Below are 24,113 nucleotides of genomic sequence, written 5' to 3'. Positions count from 1 at the left end.
CCATCAAAGTACCCGAGTACCTGTCACAGTCCATCAGAGTACCCGAGTACCTGTCACAGCCCATCAGAGTACCCGAGTACCTGTCACAGCCCATCAGAGTACCCGAGTACCTGTCACAGCCCATCAGAGTACCCGTCACGGCCCATCAGAGTACCCCAGTACCTGTCACAGCCCATCAGAGTACCCAAGTACCTGTCCCGGTCCATCCGAGTACCAGAGTACCTGTCACGGCCCCTCAGAGTACCCGAATACCTGTCCCGGTCCATCTGAGTACCCGAGTACCTGTCACGGTCCATCAGAGTACCCGAATACCTGTCACGGCCCATCAGAGTACCCGTCACGGCCCATCAGAGTACCCGAGTACCTGTCACGGTTCATCTGAGTACCTGAGTACCTGTCACGGCCAGGCCATCAGAGTACCTGAGTACCTGTCACGGCTCATCAGAGTACCTGAGTACCTGTCACAGCCCATCAGAGTACCCGAGTACCTGTCACAGCCCATCAGAGTACCTGAGTACCTGTCATGGCCCATCAGAGTACCCGAGTACCTGTCACGGCCCATCAGAGTACCCGAGTACCTGTCATGGCCCATCAGAGTGCCTGAGTACCTGTCACAGCCCATCAGAGTACCTGTCACAGCCCATCAGAGTACACGAGTACCTGTTACGGCCCATAAGAGTACCCGAGTACCTGTCACAGCCCATCAGAGTACCTGAGTACCTGTCACAGCCCATCAGAGTACCCGAGTACCTGTCACGGCCCATCAGAGTACCCAAGTACCTATTTGCAGCCCATGCCTCATAGAATATACGTTGTGGTGTTTGCTTTCCAAAATGGGGTCTTTTTGTGGGTAATTGCACTGTCCTGGTGCTCCAGGACCTTCAAAAGTGTGATAGGTAGGAATGAAATGAGATGTGTCATTTATGCTCCTGAACGCCTGAAGGTACTACTTCAATGTTCGGCCTCTCTATGTGACCAGGCTTTGTAAAAGTCTCACACATGTGGTATTGCCATACTCTGGAAGAGTAGCAGAATGTATTTTGGGGTGTAATTTGTTGTATGCATATGCTGTGTGTGAGAAATAACCTGATAATATGACAAAAAAATAATAAAAAAATCTTAATTTTGCAAAGAATTGTGGGAAAAAATGACAACTTAAAAAAAAATCACCATGCTACTTACGTAATACCTTGGAATGTCAACTTTCTAAAAAGGGGTCATTTGGGGGGTATTTGTACTTTCCTGACTTGTTAGTGTTTCAAGAAATGACATACACCTGATGTACTGAAGGCCTGATCAGATGTGATCAATTTTCAGTCAATCAATTTTACCAAAGATATGTAGCAGTATAAATTTTGGCCAAAATTTATGAAGAAAAATTACTAATTAGCAAAAATTTATGAGAGAAACAAAGAAAAGGGCATTTTTTTCACAAAATGTATGTTTTATTTTATTTATAGCACAAAAAATAATAAATAGTGATTAAATACCACTAAAGGAAAGCTCTATTTGTGTGGAAAAAAGTACGCAAGTTTCATATGGGTACAGTGTTGCATGACTGAGTAATTGTCATTCAAATGTGAGAGCGCTGAAAGCTGAAAATTTGTCTGGTCAGGAAGGGGGTGTAAGTGCACTGTATTGAGGTGGTTAATGATCTTTACCAACCACGCTACGATAGTGTGGGAGGTTGCTGCTTGTCCTCTTCTAGAGCCCTGTGGAATGACTAGAAGATTTTCTCCCTTCCTCAGGTTACTGGTTTTTGAGAGGTAGGCCAGAATATTGGTTTTAACATCAAGTGGATGTGGTTTCCCCTGTTTTGTGGATAGAGTGGGAAGGCATATTTCCTGATTAAAATGGAAGGAGGATGCCACTTTTGGGATGAAGCGATCCGAAGGTTTCAAAACTACCTTGTCTGGGTAGATGGTTAGGTATGGCTCCTTTGCCATCAGAGCGTGCATTTCTGAGACTCTTTTAGCTGACTTAATTGCTATCAGGAAGGTGATCTTGAGAGTTAGATCCCATAGAGAGACTCCCTCAACTGGAAAGAATGGTTCATGGGATAGGGCATCCAGCACTACCAAAAGGTCCCAGGTAGGGAAGGAAGGTTTTCTGGGAGGCCTTAATTTTAGACAGGCCTTCTGAAATTGAGTGATAAAGGGCTCTTGTGCCCACTTCACGCCTGTCATGGCGGCTAGACCTGACACATGCAAAATTTCAGGGTATTTGACCCAATACCTTTGTCGAGACTTATTTGTAGAAACTCCAGGATCTGAGCAATTGTTAGAGATGATGGGTCCCAGAATTGTTGTTGTGCAACCGAGAGTAACTTGTGCCAAATTTTGCCAAATCTTTTTGTAGGTGTTATTGGTGGTAGCTCTTCTGGCTTGGAGAAGAGTGTTTATCACTTTCTGGGAGCAGCCCTGAGCTACGAACCTAGCCCTTTCAATCTCCATGCTGTCAGGTGTAGTCTTTCCAGGTAAGGATGGAGAAGTTGTCCCTGAGAGAGTAGATCCGCTGTCATGGGAAGTGGTAATGGCTCTGCTGTATTCAGCTGGAGTAGGGTTGTGAACCATGGCCGCCTCGGCCAAAAGGGCAGGACTGCTATCACTGTAGACCCTGAGTTCTTGAGTCTGAGTAGAAGCCTCTGAATAATTGGCGTCGGGGGAAAGAGAAAGCCTAGGCGGAAGTTCCAGTTGTGCTGCAAACAGTCCGTGCCCTCCGCCGATGGGAAGGGAACGCTCTCCAGATACCTCTGGAACTTTGTGTTGGTTGGTGTCGCTGCGAGATCTATATCCGGCACCCCCCAAGTTTTGGTTATCAGAAAAAAAGCTTAGTGGCTTAAGGCTCATTCGTTGTTGGATACGAATTTTCGGCTCAAGGTGTCGGTTATTTTGTTCTGGACTCCTGGCACATATGTTGCCCTTAGCCCCGATAGATTTAGCTGTGCCCACTCGAAGACTAGTCAGACTTCTTGCAACATGGAGCGACTCCTTTTTGAGCGCCTTGAGTGCGATGATCTTGATGACCTGATAGGGCTGTTCAATTTACACAGCGTTAGTGACAGGCTCTCTTTTTTCTCTCTTTGTACTTACCAGTCGTCCCCTCTTACCTATTAGGCTGGTGATGGTTTGCTGGGTCAGCGGCCTCCATGAAGGGTGATTCGTAAAACATACGGAAGTCAGTGTGCAAGAAGCTATGCAGAGTACTAAGGGAAAGAGAATAAAACTGACCTGATTGCTCTGGAATGGAAAGATGGTGCAGGTATTAGCAGGTGGTTTAGCACAGGGAATGATACTGAAAAAAATGTATCAGAACATTTTCTCTCTATGCAGTAGCAGCCACAGAAAACACAGGGGAAAGTGCTGTTTTTGAATTCGCCGCTGCCGCCGTTGTGATATCGTCATTTTCGCGCATGCACATAATCGCTTCGCAAGGTCCGGCGCCATCTTAGAAGCTGGTAAACAGATAATGGGCGCGTTTACTAGCCGCTCGCGCATGCGCCGAAGTGCTCAGACGCTCGGCGCTCTGATAACAGGAGTGAGAGTTACTACAGAGTCCAGCAGGAGTAACAGGTACAGAAAAAGTTAAAATTTTGACAGTGAGTGGTATAACAAAACCCCAGTGCACAGGAAACAAAGGTTGGAGGCCGCTTCATGATAAACCTGTTTAAGGTTTGTAAGCAAGGATGTTTTGCACATAGCCCTGAGACCATCAGAGTGGGGTTCCTTCCGTTTAGCTCATTTAGAGGCTGTACAGGTAGGACTTCCACCCAGGAGAGTCTTGAACCTGGCTGGGGCTATAGCAGTAAGGGGTGCTGTTCGGTCTTGTCAGGTGAGGAAAAAAAGGAGAATACTGGGGCGGGGGCCAAATCAAGGTTTAATAGCTACGCGGTCCTATCAGATTGGGGAGGCGGAGCCACAACCCATAGGTGTATGCTGCCATGATACGACAGGAAATACTGGTACATACCACTTTTGTGCATGTGTATTATATGTTTTAAAATTAGTGTATTTTTTCTCACTGTGAGTTTTTATTACACCTTCTCCAAGTGTCTGTGGTGACTGAAAATGGAGGTGTGGGTAAGTCTCTACAAAACAGGAACACAGACAACAGTAAGACACAATGGGGCATATTTACAAAAGGCAAATACACTTTGCACTACAAGTGCAAAGTGCACTTGAAATTGCACTGAAAGTACACTTGGAAGTGCAGTTGCTGTAAATCTGAGGGGTAGATCTGAAATGAGTGGAAGTTCTTCTTATTTTATTATCTAATAATGTGCAAGCTAAAATTCTGTTTTTTATTTTCCTTGTATGTCTTCCTCAGATCTACAGCGACTGCACTTCCAAGTGCGCTTTCTAAAGGGTTATTAACACTCTATGGATGTATTAATGAATACAGAGCTGCATTTATTTGTATCTTTTATATATGTCTAGAGTCAATCTTTAACCACTTTAAGACCGGACCATTTTGCTGGTAAATGACCAGAGGTCTTTTTACACTTTGGCACTGCGCTGCTTTAACTGGTAATTGCGCGGTCATGCAATGTTGTACCGAAACAAAATTTGCGTCCTTTTCTTCCCACAAATAGAGCTTTCTTTTGATGGTATTTGATTGCCTCTGCGATTTTTATTTTTTGCGATATAAACGTAAAAAGACCGCAAATTTTGAAAAAAAATGATATTTTCTACTTTTTGTTATTAGAAAAATCCAATAAACTCAATTTTAGTCATACATTTAGGCCAAAATGTATTCAGCCACATGTCTTTGGTAAAAAAAAAGTCAATAATTGTATATTTATTGGTTTGCGCAAAAGTTGTCACATCTACAAACTAAGGTACGTTTTCTGGAATTTACGCAGCTTTTATTTTATGACTGCCTATCTCATTTCTTGAGGTGCTAAAATGGCAGGGCAGTACAAAACCCCCCCAAATGACCCCATTTTGGAAAGTAGACCCCCTAAGGAAATTGATAAGAGGCATGTTGAGCCCATTGAATATTTTATTTTTTTGCCTCAAGCGATTGAATAATGACAAAAAAAAAATTTTTTTTTTTTTTTTACACAAAGTTGTCACTAAATGATATATTGCTCACACATGCTATGGGCATATGTGAAATGACACCCCAAAAAAAATTCTGCTGCTTCTCCTGAGTACGGGGATACCACATATGTGGGACTTTTTGGGAGCCTAGCCGCGTACGGGGCCCCGAAAACCAAGCACCGCCTTCAGGCTTTCTAAGGTCGTAAATTTTTGAGTTCACTTCTCACTACCTATTACAGTTTTGAAGGCCATAAAATGCCAAGATGGCACAAAACCCCCACAAATGACCCCATTTTAGAAAGTAGACACCCCAAGCTATTTGCTGAGAGGCATGTTGAGTTCATGGAATATTTTATATTTTGCCACAAGTTGTGGGAAAATTACAAACTTTTTTTTTTTTTTTTTTTTTTTCACAAAGTTGTCACTAAATGATATATTGCTCATGCATGCCATGGGCATATGTGAAATAACACCCCAAAATAAATTCTGCTGCTTCTCCTGAGTACGGGGATACCACATATGTGGGACTTTTTGGGAGTCTAGCTGCGTACGGGGCCCCGAAAACCAAGCACCGCCTTCAGGCTTTCTAAGGGCGTAAATATTTGACTTCACTCCTCACTACCTATTACAGTTTTGAAGGCCATAAAATGCCAAGATGGCACAAAACCCCCACAAATGACCCCATTTTAGAAAGTAGACACCCCAAGCTATTTGCTGAGAGGCATGTTGAGTTCATGGAATATTTTATATTTTGCCACAAGTTGCGGGAAAATTACAAACTTTTTTTTTTTTTTTTCACAAAGTTGTCACTAAATGATATATTGCTCACGCATACCATGGGCATATGTGAAATGACACCCCAAAATAAATTCTGCTGCTTCTCCTGAGTACGGGGATACCACATATGTGGGACTTTTTGGGAGCCTAGCCGCGTACGGGGCCCCGAAAACCAAGCACCGCCTTCAGGCTTTCTAAGGGCGTTACAGTTTTGAAGGCCATAAAATGCCAAGATGGCACAAACCCCCCCCCCAAATGACCCCATTTTGGAAAGTAGACACCCCTAAATTTAGGGGTACACTAGTGAGACTAGGTAATAAATGGCGGGTGCCCTGAAACTATAAAAAAATAACTAACCAACCAGCGTCACCTGTAACAGTTATATGGTGATCACTGGTGAAAGGGTTAACTAGGGGGCAATCAGGGGGCTTTATGCGGTAGTATATGGGGGTCCCTGGCGCTATAAAAAGCTGCGGCGAACCTAAATACCTAACTGCCGTCACCTGTGACACTAATACAGCGATCAGAAAAACGATCGCTTATTAGGCTGGGTTCACACTGGAGCGATGCGGGAACGCCACGAATGCGCGGCGGGTTCCCGCATCGCATGCCTCCCGGCGGCAGTTCACACTGCCCTATGCGAACTGCTGGGAGTGTCAGTGAAATGTTAATGACACCCCCAGATCAGTTCGCATATCGCAGTGCGATCTGCAAACTTGGATCGCATGGTGTGAACACCCATGCGATCCGATTCTGCTGCGGACCAAAAAAAGGGTCCCGTGCGAGTTTGCGGCGGGTGCGGCGGGTGCGACACGAATTCAGCCATACTATCTGTATAGCTGAACTCGAATCGCACAGAGATCGGATGTGATTTGCACTGCAGTGCGGTGCAAATCACATCCGTTCTCATAAACCGCTGCAATGTGAACCCAGCCTTAGTGACACTGGCGACGGGGGGTGATCACGGGGTTAAACCTTTATTGGGGGGGTTAGGGGGGTACCTTAGAACTAAAGGGGGCTAACCCTAACTGCCCTAACAGTTATTAGTCACAAATGACACCCGCCGGGTGATCAGGGGGTTAAACCTTTATTAGGTAATAAATGGCGGGTGCCCTGAAACTATAAAAAAATAACTAACCAACCAGCGTCACCTGTAACAGTTATATGGTGATCACTGGTGAAAGGGTTAACTAGGGGGCAATCAGGGGGCTTTATGCGGTAGTATATGGGGGTCCCTGGTGCTATAAAAAGCTGCGGCGAACCTAAATACCTACCTGCCTAACTAGCGTCACCTGTGACACTAATACGGCGATCAGAAAAATGATCGCTTATTAGGCTGGGTTCACACTGGAGCGATGCGGGAACGCCACGAATGCGCGGCGGGTTCCCGCATCGCATGCCTCCCGGCGGCAGTTCACACTGCCCTATGCGAACTGCTGGGAGTGTCAGTGAAATGTTACTGACACCCCCAGATCAGTTTGCATATCGCAGTGCGATCTGCAAACTCGGATCGCATGGCGTGAACACCCATGCGATCCGATTCTGCTGCGGGCCAAAAAAAGGGTCCCGTGCGAATTTGCGGCGGGTGCGGCGGGTGTGGCGGGTGCGGCGAATGGCTGAACTCGAATCGCACAGAGATCGGATGTGATTTGCACTGCAGTGCGGTGCGAATCACATTCGTTCTCATAAACCGCTGCAATGTGAACCCAGCCTTAGTGACACTGGCGACGGGGGGTGATCACGGGGTTAAACCTTTATTGGGGGGGTTAGGGGGGTACATTAGAACTAAAGGGGGCTAACCCTAACTGCCCTAACAGTTATTACAGTCACAAATGACACCAATGCAAAAAAAAAAAAAAAAAAAAAAAAAAAAATGACATTGGTGTCACTGTGACTGGGGGGCAGGGGTAATTGGGGGGGTGATCGGGGGGTAAAGGGGGGGTGTGAGTGTGCCTGGCATGTTCTACTGTTTGTGTAGAGTGTTGGTGCAACTCACCGATCCGTTCTCCTCCGTGTCGGAACGAAAAATACCGACACGGAGGAGAGAATACATCACTTCCTCTCCTCACAGGAGAGGAAGTGATGTCACGAAGGATTTTCATTCGTCGGGAGCGATCGCGAGGGGGTGGCCATGAATGAATGGCCGTCCCCTCGTCCGGGATCGCTCCCGCACGAAAACCGACCGCCGCAGGCACCGGGCGGGGGCCCGATCGGGCCCCCGACCCGCGGGAAGGCAGGGACGTACATGTACGCCCTTATGCCTGCCCGTGCCATGCTGTCGACGTACATCGTCGTGCGGCGGTCGGCAACTGGTTAAAGTGGATGTAAACCCTCACATATACCCAGTAAAGAGAACAGCCTCAGATGATACACAGAGATGAAACAGATCTCCCTACATAAGTTTTACATGTATATCTGCTGTCTTCAGCTTTATATACTGTTTAGAAAGTTCAGATCATGTTAGGAGATTTTCTCTTCCTGTTTAACACTGAGTGTGAAGTCTGGGCATACAGCCAAGACAGCTGATTGGAGGAAAGGCACACACCCCCTCTCCTCATAGGCAAAGACTCTCAGAGGTGTTCTGTGACACGGCAAGCTGCCTGCTAATCTATTTGAAGCTCCCTCCTCGACACAAAACTCTGGTTGCTTTTATCTCATGTATCAGGCTGATAACAGAAGAACAGAGCAGGAGAAAGCCACCAGACACAGGGCTGTGGACAGAGATAACAAAACACTACAGATAGATGTGTCCAGCTCATTTTTTTCATGAGTTGGGTTTACATACACTTTAAGTTGGCTGTAATTAGGGATGAGCCGAACACCCCCCGGTTCGCACCAGAACTTTCGAACGGACTGAAACTTCGAACTTTAGAACCCCATTGAAGTCTATGGGACTCGAACGTTCAAAATAAAAAGTGCTAATTTTAATGGCTAATATGCAAGATATTGTCCTAAAAAGGGTTTGGGGGCCTAGTTCCTGCCCCAGGGGACATGGGTCAATGCCAAAATTGTTTTTTAAAAACTGACATTTTTTTGGGAGCACTTATTAAAGACGATTAAAGTGAAAAAAAAGTGAAATATTCCTTTAAATATCGTGACTGGGGGGTGTCTATAGTATGCCTGTGAAGTGGCACGTGTTTACCGTGTTTAGAACAGTCCCTGCACAAAATGACAATTAACGGAAAAAAAGTCATTTAAAACTGCTTGCGGTTTTAATGTAATATCTGGTTCCGGCAATATGGATGAAAATCAGTGAGAAAAATGGCATGGGTAGCCCCCCCCTGCCCATTACCAGCCCCCTTGGGTCTTGTACGGATATTAAGGGGAACCCCATACCCAAATGAAAAAAAAGGAAAAGCATGGGGCCCCCAGGCCCTATATACTCAGAACAGCAGTATACAGGCGGAGCAAACAAGACAGGGACTGGGTAGGTTTGTTGTGTTAAGGAGAATCTGTTTGTAATTTTGAACTGGTACATTTTTAAAGTGTAGCTCCAGTCAAAAAATCTATTTTTAAGCTTTTAGGAAAACATAGGGAAGGGTTATCACCCATGTATAATTTTTTTTGCCATCCGTCTTTTTTCATCTCACTTCCTGTTGTCTCCTTCCGTTTGCAAGTAGGAGACGTTTGTAAGTTGGATGTTTGAAAGTAGGGGCCTGCCCTATATGCTCTGCAGAAATGGCGAAACAAGGTGTTGGTGTTGCCACAACACTGTGAGGCCGCGTACACATGCGCGGACTGTTCGCCCAACTTTGTCCGTCCAACAGTTTCGGCAAACAGTCCGCTCAAACTTAGCATGGACGGACATGGCCACACACGACGGACGAACAGTTTGCTGAAACCGTGCGCGATGACGTGAACGGCACGTACGACGGGACGAAAAATACGACGTCCTATACACTGCATTATAGCTTTCGGCGTGAAAATCCTTTCTGAGCATGCGCGCAACTTTGTTTGACGAACAAGCCTACACACGAGCGGACTGTTCGCTGAAACAAGGTTTCAGCGGACAGTTTTACGGAATTTCCGAAAAACCTTGTCCGTCCAACTGTCCGCTGAAACTGTCCGCTGAAAGCCCACACACGAGCGGACTGTCCGCCCAAACACTGTTCAGCGGACAAAGTTGGACGAACAGTCCGCCCGTGTGTACGCGGCCTAAGCCCTCAAAGTGACTCTTGGTGGGCGCTGGAGTGCCCTGCTGTGAACGATTATATCAAGAATTGTAATTACATGCCATTGTTGAACAGTGGCAGAAAAATTGACCTTTGGTGGTTGTGGTGGTGGTGCCACAACACTATAAGTCCTCACAGTTACTCTCGGTGGGCACAGGAATGGGCCCTGCTGTGAAATATTATATCAATAATTGTAATTACATGCCCCTGTTAAACAGGGGCTGAAAAATTGGGCCTATACACTGCAACCTCTCCCATATACTCTAGTTGGAGTGCATGAATGAGCCCTGCTGCAATGCATTGCATCAAAAATTGTAATTACATGCCCCTGTTAAATAGGGACTGAAAAATTAGGCCTTAGGCACTGGTGCTGGTGCCACAACACTGCAACCTCTCCCATACATTCTATTTGGAGTGCAGGAAAGAGCCTTGCTGCAAAGCATTGCATCAAAAATTGTAATTACACACCCCTGTTAAACAGGGGCTGAAAAATTGGGCTGGTGGCATCACCCAGAACCACAAATGTTCTTCCGAGATATCAGCGGGATCATTGAGGAGGAAGAGGATAGTCAGTCAACATAACAGGACAGTCACTCAGCATCAGCATAGGCAGTCTTGAAGGGATTTGACATTTCCAAAAAAATTATTCGGTTACATCAGCTTCAGGTACTTGGTAGCTGGTGGTGACCCAAGACTGTTTCATCTTTATGAAGGTCAGTCGAGTCGGTGGACAGGCGCACCCTGTGATTGGTTACAAAGCCACCAGCAGCACTGAAGGTGCGTCCCGAAAGAACGCTGGATGCCGGACAGGCCAGTAGCTCAATTGCATACTGTGAAAGCTCTGGCCAGTGATCCATCCTCAAGACCCAGTAAGCTAGAGGATTTTTGGTGGGAAAGGTGTCCAAGTCTGACCTTGCCCCTAGGTATTCCTGCACCATGTAAATCAGATGCTGGTGATGGTTGCCGGAACCGATCATACCTTGGGGCTGCAAACAAAAAATTGTCTGAACGCATCGGTCAGACGGCCACCTTCTCCACCGCTCCTTCTGACCGAAGCCTCAGCAACATATTGTCCAGGACCAGGAGTTTGTAACCTCCCAGTCTCTGGGAACGCGTTGCACAGACCTTTCTGCAAGGCCTCCCGGAGATGTCTCATCCTCTACTCCCTCTGCGACAGCAAGGTAAGGTCCGCAACCTTACCCTTGTACTGTGGATCAAGGAGAGAGGCCAGCCAGTAATGGTCCCTCTCCTTGATCCGAAGAATACGAGGATCCTTCCGCAGGCTTTGCAGGATCAGGGAGGCCATGCAGCGTAGGTTATCTGAGGCATTCGGTCCGGAGTCCTCTGGGTCACTAAGGACAACATGATCTGCAGCCACCTCCTACCAGCCCACGGGTTTCTTGGGACTGTAAATCATCCTTACAAGACTGCTGCTGCTAATGCTGAGTGCCAGGCTCCACCTCCATGCTGACACAATCCTCCTCCTCCTCCTCTTCCTGTGTGATGGGTGGGCACACTGTCTGGATAAAGGGGGCCTTTAGAGGCAAGGAAGTCCTCCTCTTCCTGCCTCTGTTCTGCCTCAAGTGCCCTGTCCATTATTCCACGCAGCATATGCTCCAACAGGTGGACAAGAGGTACAGTGTCACTGATGCATGCACTGTCACTGCTCACCATCCTTGTGGCCTCCTCAAACAGTGACAGGACAGTGCATGCATGGCGTGGTGAGAAAAAAACGAGCCCCCCTGACCCTGTCCTGGTGCCGTAGTCGCACAGGTACTCATTGATGGCCCTCTGCTGCGTGTGCAGCCCCTGCAGCATGGCCAATGTTGAGTTCCACCTGGTGGGCATGTCACATATAAGGCGGTTCTTGGGCAGGTTCAACTCTTTTTGGAGCTCAGCCAGCCGAGCACTGGCATTAAATGATCAGCGGAAATGCACACAGACTTTGCTGGCCTGCTTCAGGACATCCTGTAAAGCCTGAGTACATGCCCAAGAACTGCTGCACCACCAGGTTAAGGACACGAGCCACACAGGGCACATGGGTCAGGTGTCCCTGTTGGAGGGCGGAGAGGAGGTTGGTGCCATTGTCGCAAACCACCATTCCTGGCTTAAGCTGGTGTGGCGTCAACCACCTCTCGGCCTGACACTGCAGAGCTGACAAAATATGTGACCCAGTGTGGCTCCTGTCCCCCAAACAAACAAGCGTAAGGACGGCATGGCATCTTTTTGCCTGCATACTTGCGTAGCTCCTTGAATGCCTATGGAGCACCACTGGTTCAGAGGACAGAGCACTGGAAGAGGCCATGGAGGAAGAAGAAGAGGATGGGGTGGAGGAGAGAGGTGTGTCACAACCAGTAGTAGCTTTTTGGAGGCGTGGTGGCAGAATAACCTCCAACACTACTGCACCTTGTCCTGCATCCTTCCCAGCTGCCAGAATAGTGACCCAATGGGGCGTGAAAGATAGGTAACGTCCCTGAGTCAGCGGTAATATGCACCTTACCACTGACTGTCCTGTCCAGCGAGGCAAGGACATTGCCTTCCACATGCCAATAGAGAGCCGGAATCGCCTTCCCTGACAAACGTCCCCTGGCGTTTGGGGACCTGCCACTGAGGAACCGCACATTGCACAAACTCACGGAAGGGGGCCGAGTCTACCAACTGAAAAGGCAGCAGTTGAAGTGCTAGCAATTTTGCCAAGCTAGCATTCAACTACTGGGCATGTGGATGGCTGGGAGTGAACTTCTTTCTACGGTCCAGCAGCTGGGGCAGCAAAATTTGCCTGCTACAATCAGACGTGGGTGTACTGCTAGCAGAGTGCCCGCAAGCACTTGGCTGTGACACCTAATTCTACACCTTCATTCCTCTCCGTGCAGGTTTCAGGGAGGACTGAAGGTGTAGTGGGGTTGGAGATCCCAGCTGATGAGGAGCAAGGAGAGGTCCGCTTTGTTCTTTGGTGTGGGTCTTTAAGGTATGCTTGCCAACGAGCTGCATGGCAGGTCAACATATGTTTGGTCAAGCATGTGGTGCCCAAGCGGCTAATGTTTTGGCCACGCGAGAATCGCTTGAGACATATGTTGCAAATAGCAGCAGTGTGATCTGGTGCATTCGTCTCAAAAAACGCCCACACCAAAGAACTTTTGGAATAACGCGCAAAGGCAGCACCCTGCACAGGCGGTGCTCTGCGGAGTGATTCGGTTGGTGTGCTGCCCCTAAGCTGGCCCCCGGAGGGCATCCTGCCTCATTGGAGATGTGCCTCCTCCTCTCTCCTATCAGGCACCCATGTGGAGTCAGTTACCTTATCATCCCCTCCCTCTTCATCACTGGAGCAAACCTGGCAGTATGCTGCAGCTTGTGGAACATGACCTGCCAGATTCCTGTCCTTCTTGAGCATCCCCTCTCTCTGTGCTCACGCTACTGCCTTCCTCTAGTTTAGTATCATCATCAGAGCCTTCAAAACACTGGGCATCCTCCTGGAGCATGTACCCAACACTGTGCTCAAACAGTTCGGGGGACTCTTCAGGAGGACATGGTGGGTCTAGGGAAGGAGTGACTGATGATGACATTGAGACGAGGGAAGAGGATGCGTTGGCAGCTGCTTTGCTAGTACTGAGCCTGGGTGAGAGAGGATGAGGAGGATAAGGGGGCTTGGTCATCCACTCTACCAAGTCTTCGGCATGATGCGGCTCAACACATCCAGCTGCCGAAAATAAGGACAAGCGTGTCCCATGGCCATGTGCTGATGACGATGCACCACGTCCACAACCAGCACTGTCGTCTCTAGATACAGAGCCTGCTTGCCCTCTTTTATTGGCTCGTGACTGTCTGCCACTCCTTGTTGGCCTTCCAGACATAGTAATGGCCTGCAGGGAGATGGGAAAACTAGCAATTGGGTAGTGTATATTGTGTTGGAGGAACACAACACCCACTAACTCCTGCAGATGGCTGTATTAGAGAACACCAGCAATAAAGGGTAGATACAGGTGTATACTGCGCTGTGCTGGAGGCACAAAACACCCACTAAGTCCTGCAGATGCCTTTATTATAGAACACCAGCAATAAAGGGTAGATACAGGTGTATACTGTGCTGTGCTGGAGGCACACAACACCCACTAACTCCTGCAGATGGCTCTATTAGAGAACAGCAATAAAGGTTAGATACAGGTGTATACTGCGCTGGAGCTACACAACACCCACTAACTCCTGCAGATGGCTCTATTAGAGAACTCCAGCAATAAAGGGTAGATACAGGTGTATATTGTGCTGTGCTGGAGGCACACAACACCCACTAACTCCTGCAGATGACTCTATTAGAGAACAGCAATAAAGGGTAGATACAGGTGTATATTGTGCTGTGCTGGAGGCACACAACACCCACTAACTGCTGCAGATGGCTGTATTAGAGAACACCAGCATTAAAGGGTAGATACAGGTGTATATTGTGCTGTGCTGGAGGCACACAACACCCACTAACTCCTGCAGATGGCTCTATTAGAGAACAGCAATAAAGGGTAGATACAGGTGTATACTGCGCTGGAGACACACAACACCCACTAACTCCTGCAGATGGCTGTATAAGAGAACTCCAGCAATAAAGGTTAGATAAAGGTGTATATTGTGCTGTGCTGGAGGCGCACAAAACCCACTAACTCCTGCAGATGGCGCTATTAGAGAACAGCAATAAAGGGTAGATACAGGTGTACATTGTGCTGTGCTGGAGGCACACAACACCCACTAACTCCTGCAGATGGCTGTATTAAAGAACACCAGCAATAAAGAGTAGATACAGGTGTATATTGTTCTGTGCTGGAGGCACACAACACCCACTAACTCCTGCAGATGGCTGTATTAAAGAACACCAGCAATAAAGAGTAGATACAGGTGTATATTGTTCTGTGCTGGAGGCACACAACACCCACTAACTCCTGCAGATGGCTGTATTAGAGAACACCAGCAATAAAGGGTAGATACAGGTGTATATTGTGCTGTGCTGGAGGCACACAACACCCCTAACTCCTGCAGATGGCTCTATTAGAGAACAGCAATAAAGGGTAGATACAGGTGTATACTGCGCTGGAGGCACACAACACCCACTAACTCCTGCAGATGGCTCTATTAGAGAACAGCAATAAAGGGTAGATACAGGTGTATACTGCGCTGGAGGCACACAACACCCACTAACTCCTGCAGATGGCTTTATTAGAGAACAGCAATAAAGGGTAGATACAGGTGTACACTGCGCTGGAGGCACACAACACCCACTAACTCCGGCAGACGCCGGAACACTACACAAGGCCGTCGTGCTGGCGGCCTTATATAGTGTGGGGCGTGTACTAAACACCCTGAGCTATAATTGCCCACAGGCATCCTGCCTGTGGCCAATTATGGCTCTCCTCACTGCCGGCACTGTGATTGACCAAGCATGCGGGGTCACAGTGCATGCTTGGCCAATCATGAGCCAGCAATTCACTGCGATGGCGCAGTGCATTGTGGGGCGTGAGCGCCACACGAATTTGGCGTGAACAGCCCACAGAGTTCTGGCTTCGCCGAATGGGCGAGCATGCGTTCGACTCGAACACCAAGCTCATCCCTAGCTGTAATGCTGCTGTCATTTCTGTACCACCACCGGTCACTGGATGTACAAGCTCCCTCTGTCTCAGCTCAATGGGAGGTCATACTTTGGTTTTCTCACCTTATGAAGGACCTTGTCCATACACTGGTGTTCACTACTAAAAATTTGATAGTGAAGGTAGGAAGGAAAAAATGACACATGTGTGATTTGTTTTGGCCCCAAATAATATTTGGACAAATTTTTCATTATTTGGAGAGTCCGATATATCCGAATACACGAATTACAATATAAACAAATTTTACAGATTGCTCCGAATAACGAAACAAAAATTTTACATCCAACTTCAGTCGAATTCTAACTGTACACATTTTGCTGAAATCAAAGATTGTGTGTGTTATTAGAGCACCATTTTTAAATAATGCTGTTTTTGCTAAGCCCAAGGTGATTTAAAGAGTCATTGAAATCATTTGATTACTTTTTTTTGTAATTGATCCGAGCATAATGAATTATTAAATTAAAAAAATATTATATCATTTTATTAATGGTTGTTGCTAAAATAAAAATGTTATACTCACAAGTTTTTCTCTCCTGTTGTGGCCGTTGCCATCATGATTGTGGGCATATGAAGCCCAATCGATAACTCTTCCTGGATAAGCTTAAGAGAGGTGCAGGCTGGGCAACCAGCCTGCACCTCTTGATCTCGCGCATGTGCAATTCACCAGTGGCCATAGTGCAGATTGTTTCTAAAGTTTACATAACAACGAGCGGCGAAAGTCACGATCCGTTGTTATGGCAACATAGATAAACACATCTCAGCGCTGTGATCTACCTTGAATCGCGTAATTTCCTGTCTGGAAATAATGCAATTTTTGATCACAGTACTGCTCACAGACTCCTGGGAAATCATGACACATAATTTCTCAGGAGCACAGGCCAGGGAGGAAGTGACAAGGAGCTCTGCGGACCAGGAAGTGTCAGATTAGGAGAACTACATAGCAACAGGGTGACTCTGGTAAGTATATAAAAAAAAAAAATTTACTCCAAATTTTTTTATAGGTTTAGAGGAGTCTGATTATAAAAAAAAAATTCAGGGTGGAACTCTGCTTTAAGATATAACAGAGGGGCTTCAAGTTCAGTACTCCTATGGAGTCTTTGGTTCCAGTGGGATGGATCAGGGTGGAATACATTAATCAGCAGCCTTAGTGAAAGTCAATGTGGAATTTATCACTGGAGAAGATGTGAGTGGGGATGGATGACTTCTCAGATTGTGTGCATCACAGAGAGGGTAGGCAGCCTCTGCAGGCTAACTGGATCAAAGTGCCAACCATCGAGGGTGAAAGGGGGTGTGTACAATGCGTTTCAGAGGACCGGCCTCCTTTTTTAAATATCAGACGCTGCCCCCCTCTGGTGGTCTTGGAGTCTGTGCATGGCAGCCTTTTGGGTTGGCCGGCTGTACTGCTTTTCGCCATCTGCACAGTTTTGTAACCCTTCGCTTACCCATATGTAAGTTTGCTTTTATGCTTTTAATAAATGATGTATGCCCGATGTTTGCGCTGTGGCTACTTTTGTTTTCTACATGATTATTCAAATACCAGATGAAATTTGGAGTTCTTTCCACACTTCACCTCTAAAATGATAGTAAAAAAATCAGGATTTTTTTTCCAGAAAAATGAGAACAAAGTCATATGACCGTCATGCAACTTTCTTATAAAACTAGAAAATCAGCCTCTCCTGCATTGCAAAGTATTATGTGTTAGTTCCTCCTAGCAGTGTATCAGTGTGGAACAGATTGCTAATAGTAGGATGCCACATACCACAATAATAATCTGCTTCATCTTCTAACATCGCTGACTTAATGGTTAAATGTCCTGTGTTCTTTGGGGTGTCTTTGGATCCAGAGAAACGATCAGGGACCCCGGCTCCTTGGTGTTTGCTACTGTCACTGTTATACCATAACAGATATCGGGGTCTGTCCCCTGTTTTCTGCTGATACCAGTACACATAGCGATCACCTACACTGAACCCAGTAACTGTACAAGACAATGTCACCGTGTTCCCAGGAGAGATGGATTGAGCGGCTGGCTGGGTCACAGAGTACTGAGCAGAACAATCTGAAATACAGAATAAATATCAGTGAAGATCATGTAACATTTGTATAAAATATCAGATTTTATAATATAGTTTATACAACATTACTAAACCCCATCCTCCTCTTACTTGTGTAGAATAATAGAGAGGTGATGAATAGGACAGACCACAACATGGTGCAGGTGACTCAGCCACAGATCTCTGGATTGTATTCTATCTCCCCTGTGTATTAAATACAGAGAGCAGACATCAATGTAAATGTGATCAGATCTGATTGGACAATGCAGGTTCCTCCTCTACTCCTTTCTGTATTATTAAGCACAAATCAAATCCTACGTGAACAGATGTCATATCATGTATACACATAGTCAGAGTTTATCACAGTTTACTTCATTGCACACAACTTTTAGTGTCCCAAGCAAAACCCCTCTGCTGGGATCATTACTTTTAGGCCTCATGTACACTGCTGCTGGTAAATAGATGTTTAGGAGCTGGGGGCATTTTCTGCTCCTGAACTCTCCTCTATGTTATCTTGTCAGTACATGTACACAGGGTCGTTTATAGTAATTTCTAGGCAGGTGAGGTTAGAAGCATTTTTTGGAAAGCAAAATAAATGTGTTCAGGACGGATGTTCAGAGGCTATTGAAACGCCAAATGCCTGTAAAAGCTTGTAAACGCGGTAACTAGCATTTAACCGCATTTTGTTTACAAGCGTTTATCATATTTGACAATTTGCCAAAAAAAAAAAAAAAAAAAGCTTTTAAACACAAACACGGCATGTAAACTTGGCAAAACTGACGTTTTTAAATGTCGGTTACTGTCTGTCATGTTAACTGCTTGCCGACCAGCTCACGCCGATTTACAGTGGCAGAATGGCACTGGTAGGCAAAAGGGCATACAGGTATGTCCCCTTTAAGAAGTAGTGTCGCGGCGCACGCGTGCGGCCGGCGGCGCACGCCCACTGCGGTCTCCATGACTCGACGTCCGCCGGGTGCCCACAATCATGTCACGGAGAGGAAGAACGGGGAGATACTTTTGTAAACAAAGCATTCCCTGTTCTGCCTATTGACAGGATAGAGATCACTGCTGTCTGTCATCAATAGCAGTGATCACTGTCCTGTGTGTTGAAGCCCAGCCCCCCCACAGTTAGAATCACTACCTAGGACACACTTAACCCCTTCAATGACCCCTAGTGGTTCACCCCTTCACTGCCAGTGTCATTTACACAGTAATCAATGCATTTTTATAGCACTGATCGCTGTATAAATGACAATGGTTCCAACATAAAATGTCAAAAATCTCCGATGTGTCTGCCATAATGTTGCAGTCCCGATAAAAATTGCATTACTAATAAAAAAATATAAAAAATTAAAATGTCATAAAACTATCCCCTATTTTGTTGGAGCTATACATTTTGAAATTTTGCACAAACCTATCAATATACGCTTATTGCGTTTTTTTTTACCAAAAATATTTAGAAGAATACATATCGGCCTAAACTGAAAAAATATATTTTTTTTATATATTTTTGGGGGGATATTTATTATAGCAAAAAGTAAAAAAAAATTTTTTTTTTAAAAAGTGACGCTATTTTTTTGTTTATAGCGCAAAAAATAAAAACCGCAAAGGCAATAAAATACCACCAAAAGAAAGCTCTATTTGTCGGAAAAAAGGGACGTCAATTTTGTTTGGGTATAACACGCAATTGTCAGTTAAAACAACGCAGTGACGAATTGCAAAAAGTGCTCTGGTCCGGAAGGGGGTAAAATCCTTCGGGGCTGAAGTGGTTAAATTGTTGAAGAGAGGTTTTAAAATATCCCGTGTACATTAAGGTGTTACATAACCCAGTAATATGAAAATACTTCATATGCCCCCCCCTCCACAGATGTCAATCAAAGTCAGTGAGCCAATTAGGGGAGAGAGGGGTCTGGCTATGGCTCCATGTCTGAATGGACACATGGAGCCGCGGCAAGCTGATTGCTGTTGGGGCAATCAACAGGAAGGAGGGGCCAGGAGCGCAGAAGAGGGACCCGAGAAGAGGAGAATCCGGGCTGCTCTGTGCAAAACCACTGCACAGAGCAGGTAAGTATGACATGTTTGTTATTTTAAATAAAAAAAAAACAAGACTTTAGAATCACTTTAAAGGAAACCTTTACTGAGGAAGTATGCTACTCTAAGGGCCGGTTCACACTGCGGGCGATGCGAGGCGACACCGACTTGCCTCGCCGCGACCTGCCGCGACCTCAGCGGCGATTTGCAAATGACTTCTGTATAGAAGTCAATGCAAGTCGCCCCGAGGTCGCCCAAAAGTAGTACAGGAATCTTTTTTCTGAGTCGGAGCGACTCGAGTCGCTCCCCTCAGAACGGTTCCATTGTACAGAACGGGGGCGACTTGTCAGATCGCGGCGAGGCAAGTCGTGTCGCCTCGCATCGCCCGCAGTGTGAACCGGCCCTAACTCTGTTGTAAATCTCCTGATGTGTTTACCAGAAATGACCACTTGTCAAAATGACAGCAAGAAATTACAATGGATTACATAGCAGCAGTGACTGGCAAAATGCAGCAAGCAACACTGGCAGATAGTGCCTGACCCACTATGCTGGAAAAACTAAACAATTGTATGGTCCATTTTCTTTTTTCATTGAAAAAATGTTTGAGTTTTCTACTTGTCTATGGTCAGCTTTAGTTAAAGCCGGAGGTCCACCCTAAAGTGGACCTTCAACTCATTGGAATCCTCCCCCCCTCCGGCGCCACAATTGGCACCTTTCAGGGGGAGGGGTGTGCAGGTACCTGTACAGTACAGGTATCTGCACCCACTTCCGGGATAGCTCTCTGCGGAAAGGGGCGTAGATTCTGCAGAATCTACGCCCCTTTCCAAAAGTCCCCCGCTGCCTGCTGGGAAACACACAGATCCCAGAGGCAGCGGGTCCATCCTTATTGTGCAGTGTGACTCGCGCATGCGCAGTAGGGAACCGGGAAATGAAGCCGAAAGGCTCCACTTCCTGATTCCCATACCCAAGATGGCGGCGGCAGCACCCGAGAGACGATCGAGAATTCGGCTTCGGGTGCCGACATCGCGGGCGCGCTGGACAGGTAAGTGTCCTTATTTTAAAAGTCAGCAGCTGCAGTATTTGTAGCTGCTAGCTTTAAAAAAAAAAAACAGCGGAACTCCCGGCGGACTCCTGCTTTAACTCCCAGGAGCTGTAAATTAAAGTGGTTGTTAACCCACATATTGTTATTTTTACAATCCCCTCTGTTAAAATAAATGCTGTGCCCCACTGTATGTGTTTTGTAAAAAATCAGCCAATAAATACTTTATTTTATAGCACCGATTGGCAGTCATGTGACCAGCAGTCTCTCTCCTCTCTCGAACTGACAGGAAAGCGGACGGAGCTGAGAAACCCCCGCTGACGTCAGCGAGGAGGAGGAGAGATGGAGAGAGATGGCCGGTCACGTGACTGTCAAGCGGCGCTATAAAATAAGGTATTTATCGGCTGACTTTTTAGAAAACACATACAGTAGGGCACAGCATTTTTTATAATAGAGGGGATTGTAAAAACAACACTATTTTATGATACCAGCAGGAAGGGGGGGGCTGGTATGAGGTGACAGGCAGGGAGGGGAGGGAGGAGGAGGATACAGGAGCACAGGGAAGAGAAGAGAGCAGGGTTGCGGATGACGGAGGAACATAACCTGACCACGGTGTCAGGGCTCAGCAGCCATGATAAACCGTGGTCAGTTTACAGGGGGGAGGGTATAGCCAGGACGGATGAGCCAGGTTTTTCAGGTGATACAGGGGGCCAAATTACACAGCACAAGCTCTGAGCTTTATAACATGTTTTCAGGGAACAAGATCCAATTTTTTTTTTAGGTTAACAAACACTTTAACACCCTCTGTCCCTTCTCTACCTAGCTTTTATTTTTCTGCTAGTAATTTTTAATTTCTATTTTCTTATTTTTTTTTTACCTGTTTGTTTTTTTGTTTCCATTCGTTTTTCAGTGTCACATAATAAATATGAAAACTAGGCAAAAAAAAGCCTTTTTTTAATTTGCAAATATCTATGCAATGCTTTTTACCAGCATTTCATCTTAAAAATGCAAATTAATGCAGTTTCGTATTTATTAATCTATTCTTTATTTGTATCAAACAAGTTCTTTATTGAACTGAAAACAGCCAATAACAGATACAGATACAGATATACAGCATGTTAGTGGCAGTCATCCATAGATAACAAACTGTATACATCACAAGGAAAACAATGCGTTTGTAAACTGACAGAATTACAGCTCATATATAAGGATGAGTCAAACACCCCCTCCCCCCACCCCCGGTTTGGTTCGCACCAGAACCTGCGAACAGACCTAAACTTCGTGTGAACTTTAGAACCCTATTAAAGTCTATGGGACTCGACAGTTCAAAATCTAAAGTGCTAATTTTAAAAGCTAATATGCAATTTATTGTCCTAAAAAACGTTTGGGGACCTGGGTCCTGCCCCAGGGGACATGTATCAATGCAAAAAAAGTTTTAAAAAAGGGCCGTTTTTTCGGGAGCACTGATTTTAATAATGCTTCGTACCTGAGGGGTGTCTATAGTATGCCTGTAAAGGGGTGCCTGCTTCCATGCTTAGAACTGTCCCTGCACAAAATGTCATTTCTGCAGGAAAAAAAGTAATTTAAAATTACTTGCAGCTATAATTGTCGGCTCCCCGTAATACAGAGAACAGTCATTGAAAGTCATTGATAAAAAAATTTTTCCCGCGAACACCCCAAATTGTTCACTGTTCGCCGAACAGGCGAACAGGCAATGTTCGAATCGAACATGAGTTTGACTCAAACTCAAAGCTCATCCTTACTTATATATAAAATGTAGCTCATGAAACCATATTACATATACACAGCCTCCAATGTGTTTTCCAGCACACTTAGTTTGGTCTAATCTGTTCTGCTTGGACACTGCATAAGCCGCAACTGAACAGGTTCACATGGGCTAAGTCCAGCCACGATGCCTATAACCTCCCCATCTATGTATTTTACAAAGATAAGGGTGTTATTAATCTATCCTTAAAGTAGAACTATAGGCAAAACTTTTTATTTTTTATTTTGGATAGATAAAAGGAAGGTTATAACCCCTGTCAGATTTTTTTTCGTCTTCTGTGTCCCATTGCAGAGATTTCCCTACACTTCATGTCCCATAGCCAAACAGGAAACGAGAGGAAATGCCTGCAAACTAAGGGAATTCCTTGGGGACCCCCAGGTCACCAGAACTAGAGTCCCCATTGGAAGATTTCCCTGCTATAACTTTTCTGGGAATACAGATAGGGGGATAATATGGCACACTCTGGGGTTTAGCCAAAAAAAAAAAAAAAAATGAATGAGCTAGATAATAATTATCAATATTAAACAGGTACAACTATATTTTTAGTCCATAGGATAGTCTTTCTTAGAGCTGTACAATGGTGGGCTGCCAGTCTTTAAAGCAAGAAGAAGCTCTAAAATAATAAGAAAATGAAAGAGAGATGGCGCCCTCTAAATGCAGCAATTAGATTAAAAGGAATTTATTATGTGGATTAAAAACACTCACATGTAAACAGTGGTGTACAGGCACATCAGTATTAGAAGGTTCATCCGTATATATCCCTGTGAAGTACAGACCATAGGAGCTGTGGTACAAAGGTGTCGGCATCCATCCTCTAGCCAGTAGCCGGCGGTGTGGTGTATTCCATGGCACTTCCGGATGGTCGGAGCACGGGCGATTGATATAATACTCCTGCTCTGCTGTATATTGATGGTGTGGCTTCCTGGGAACGAGCTTGAGTGAGCAGCGCTTCGGAGCATGTGTGCTCCTTCCTCAGGCTCTATAGGTGGCCACATTGCTTGTGGTATGAAATAAATAGAGAAGAAGGTGGTGTAAGATGGGCGGGCCATGTATGGAGGTTGGACTAGAAAAATTCAGGAATGAGATATTGTTTTCCTTTATGATGGAAGTCTTTCTGTCTATGATTAACATGGGCACAGGTAAGGCATAAAGGTTTCCTGCTCTGATGTCAAAGAAGGTGGTAAGGGCGCTGGAAGGGGAAGGTGATCTTTTAATTTTACTGGGTGCTATGTGAGATTTTATATTTTTGGCACGTCTATAGGTAACTAACAGCTTATCGCTTAGAATATGTTTAAGGTGCGGATCTTCACGTAAGATGGACCAATGTCTGTTAAGGATCTTTTCCATCTTCCTGAATTTATTATGAAATTTAGTGACAAATCTTACTGGTTGAGTAGTACTAGTGATGTGGGTACCAGTGGGATGTGACGGAGAGGGACATGTCTTGCTAGCAAAGTCATGAAGGTAATGTGAGAAGGCGTCATCGATAATATGGTCAGGATAGCCTTTGTCTTTGAATTTATTTTTTTGCGTTTTGCTGTGGGTAATGTCGTTTAGTACCAGTGTACAGTGCTTTAAGCGACAAAATTGG

The 24,113-nt window shown here is 45.7% G+C and overlaps 2 protein-coding genes across 7 annotated transcripts in view; both read right to left on the bottom strand.

The window, feature by feature from the left end:
* The window catches only part of LOC143939922 (immunoglobulin gamma-1 heavy chain-like), a 36,931-nt gene extending 19,067 nt beyond the window's left edge, over positions 1-17,864 (bottom strand). The window contains exons 1-2 of the mRNA XM_077461013.1: positions 17,778-17,864; positions 17,347-17,671 (exon numbers count right to left, since the gene is read on the bottom strand). Coding sequence (XP_077317139.1) covers positions 17,347-17,671; positions 17,778-17,823 — 371 coding nt within the window. The 5' untranslated portion in view covers positions 17,824-17,864. The remainder of the gene's footprint in view (positions 1-17,346; positions 17,672-17,777) is intronic.
* The window catches only part of LOC143940345 (immunoglobulin lambda-1 light chain-like), an 860,309-nt gene that overhangs the window by 36,728 nt on the left and 799,468 nt on the right, over positions 1-24,113 (bottom strand). The window lies entirely within an intron of this gene.

Source organism: Lithobates pipiens, unplaced genomic scaffold (genome assembly GCF_037356315.1).
Source record: "Lithobates pipiens isolate NorthernLeopardFrog02 unplaced genomic scaffold, aLitPip1_a1.2 Scaffold_3, whole genome shotgun sequence".
NCBI lineage: Eukaryota > Metazoa > Chordata > Amphibia > Anura > Ranidae > Lithobates > Lithobates pipiens.
Note: the sequence above shows the minus strand (reverse complement) of the source record. Positions and strands in the feature narration are given on the sequence as shown.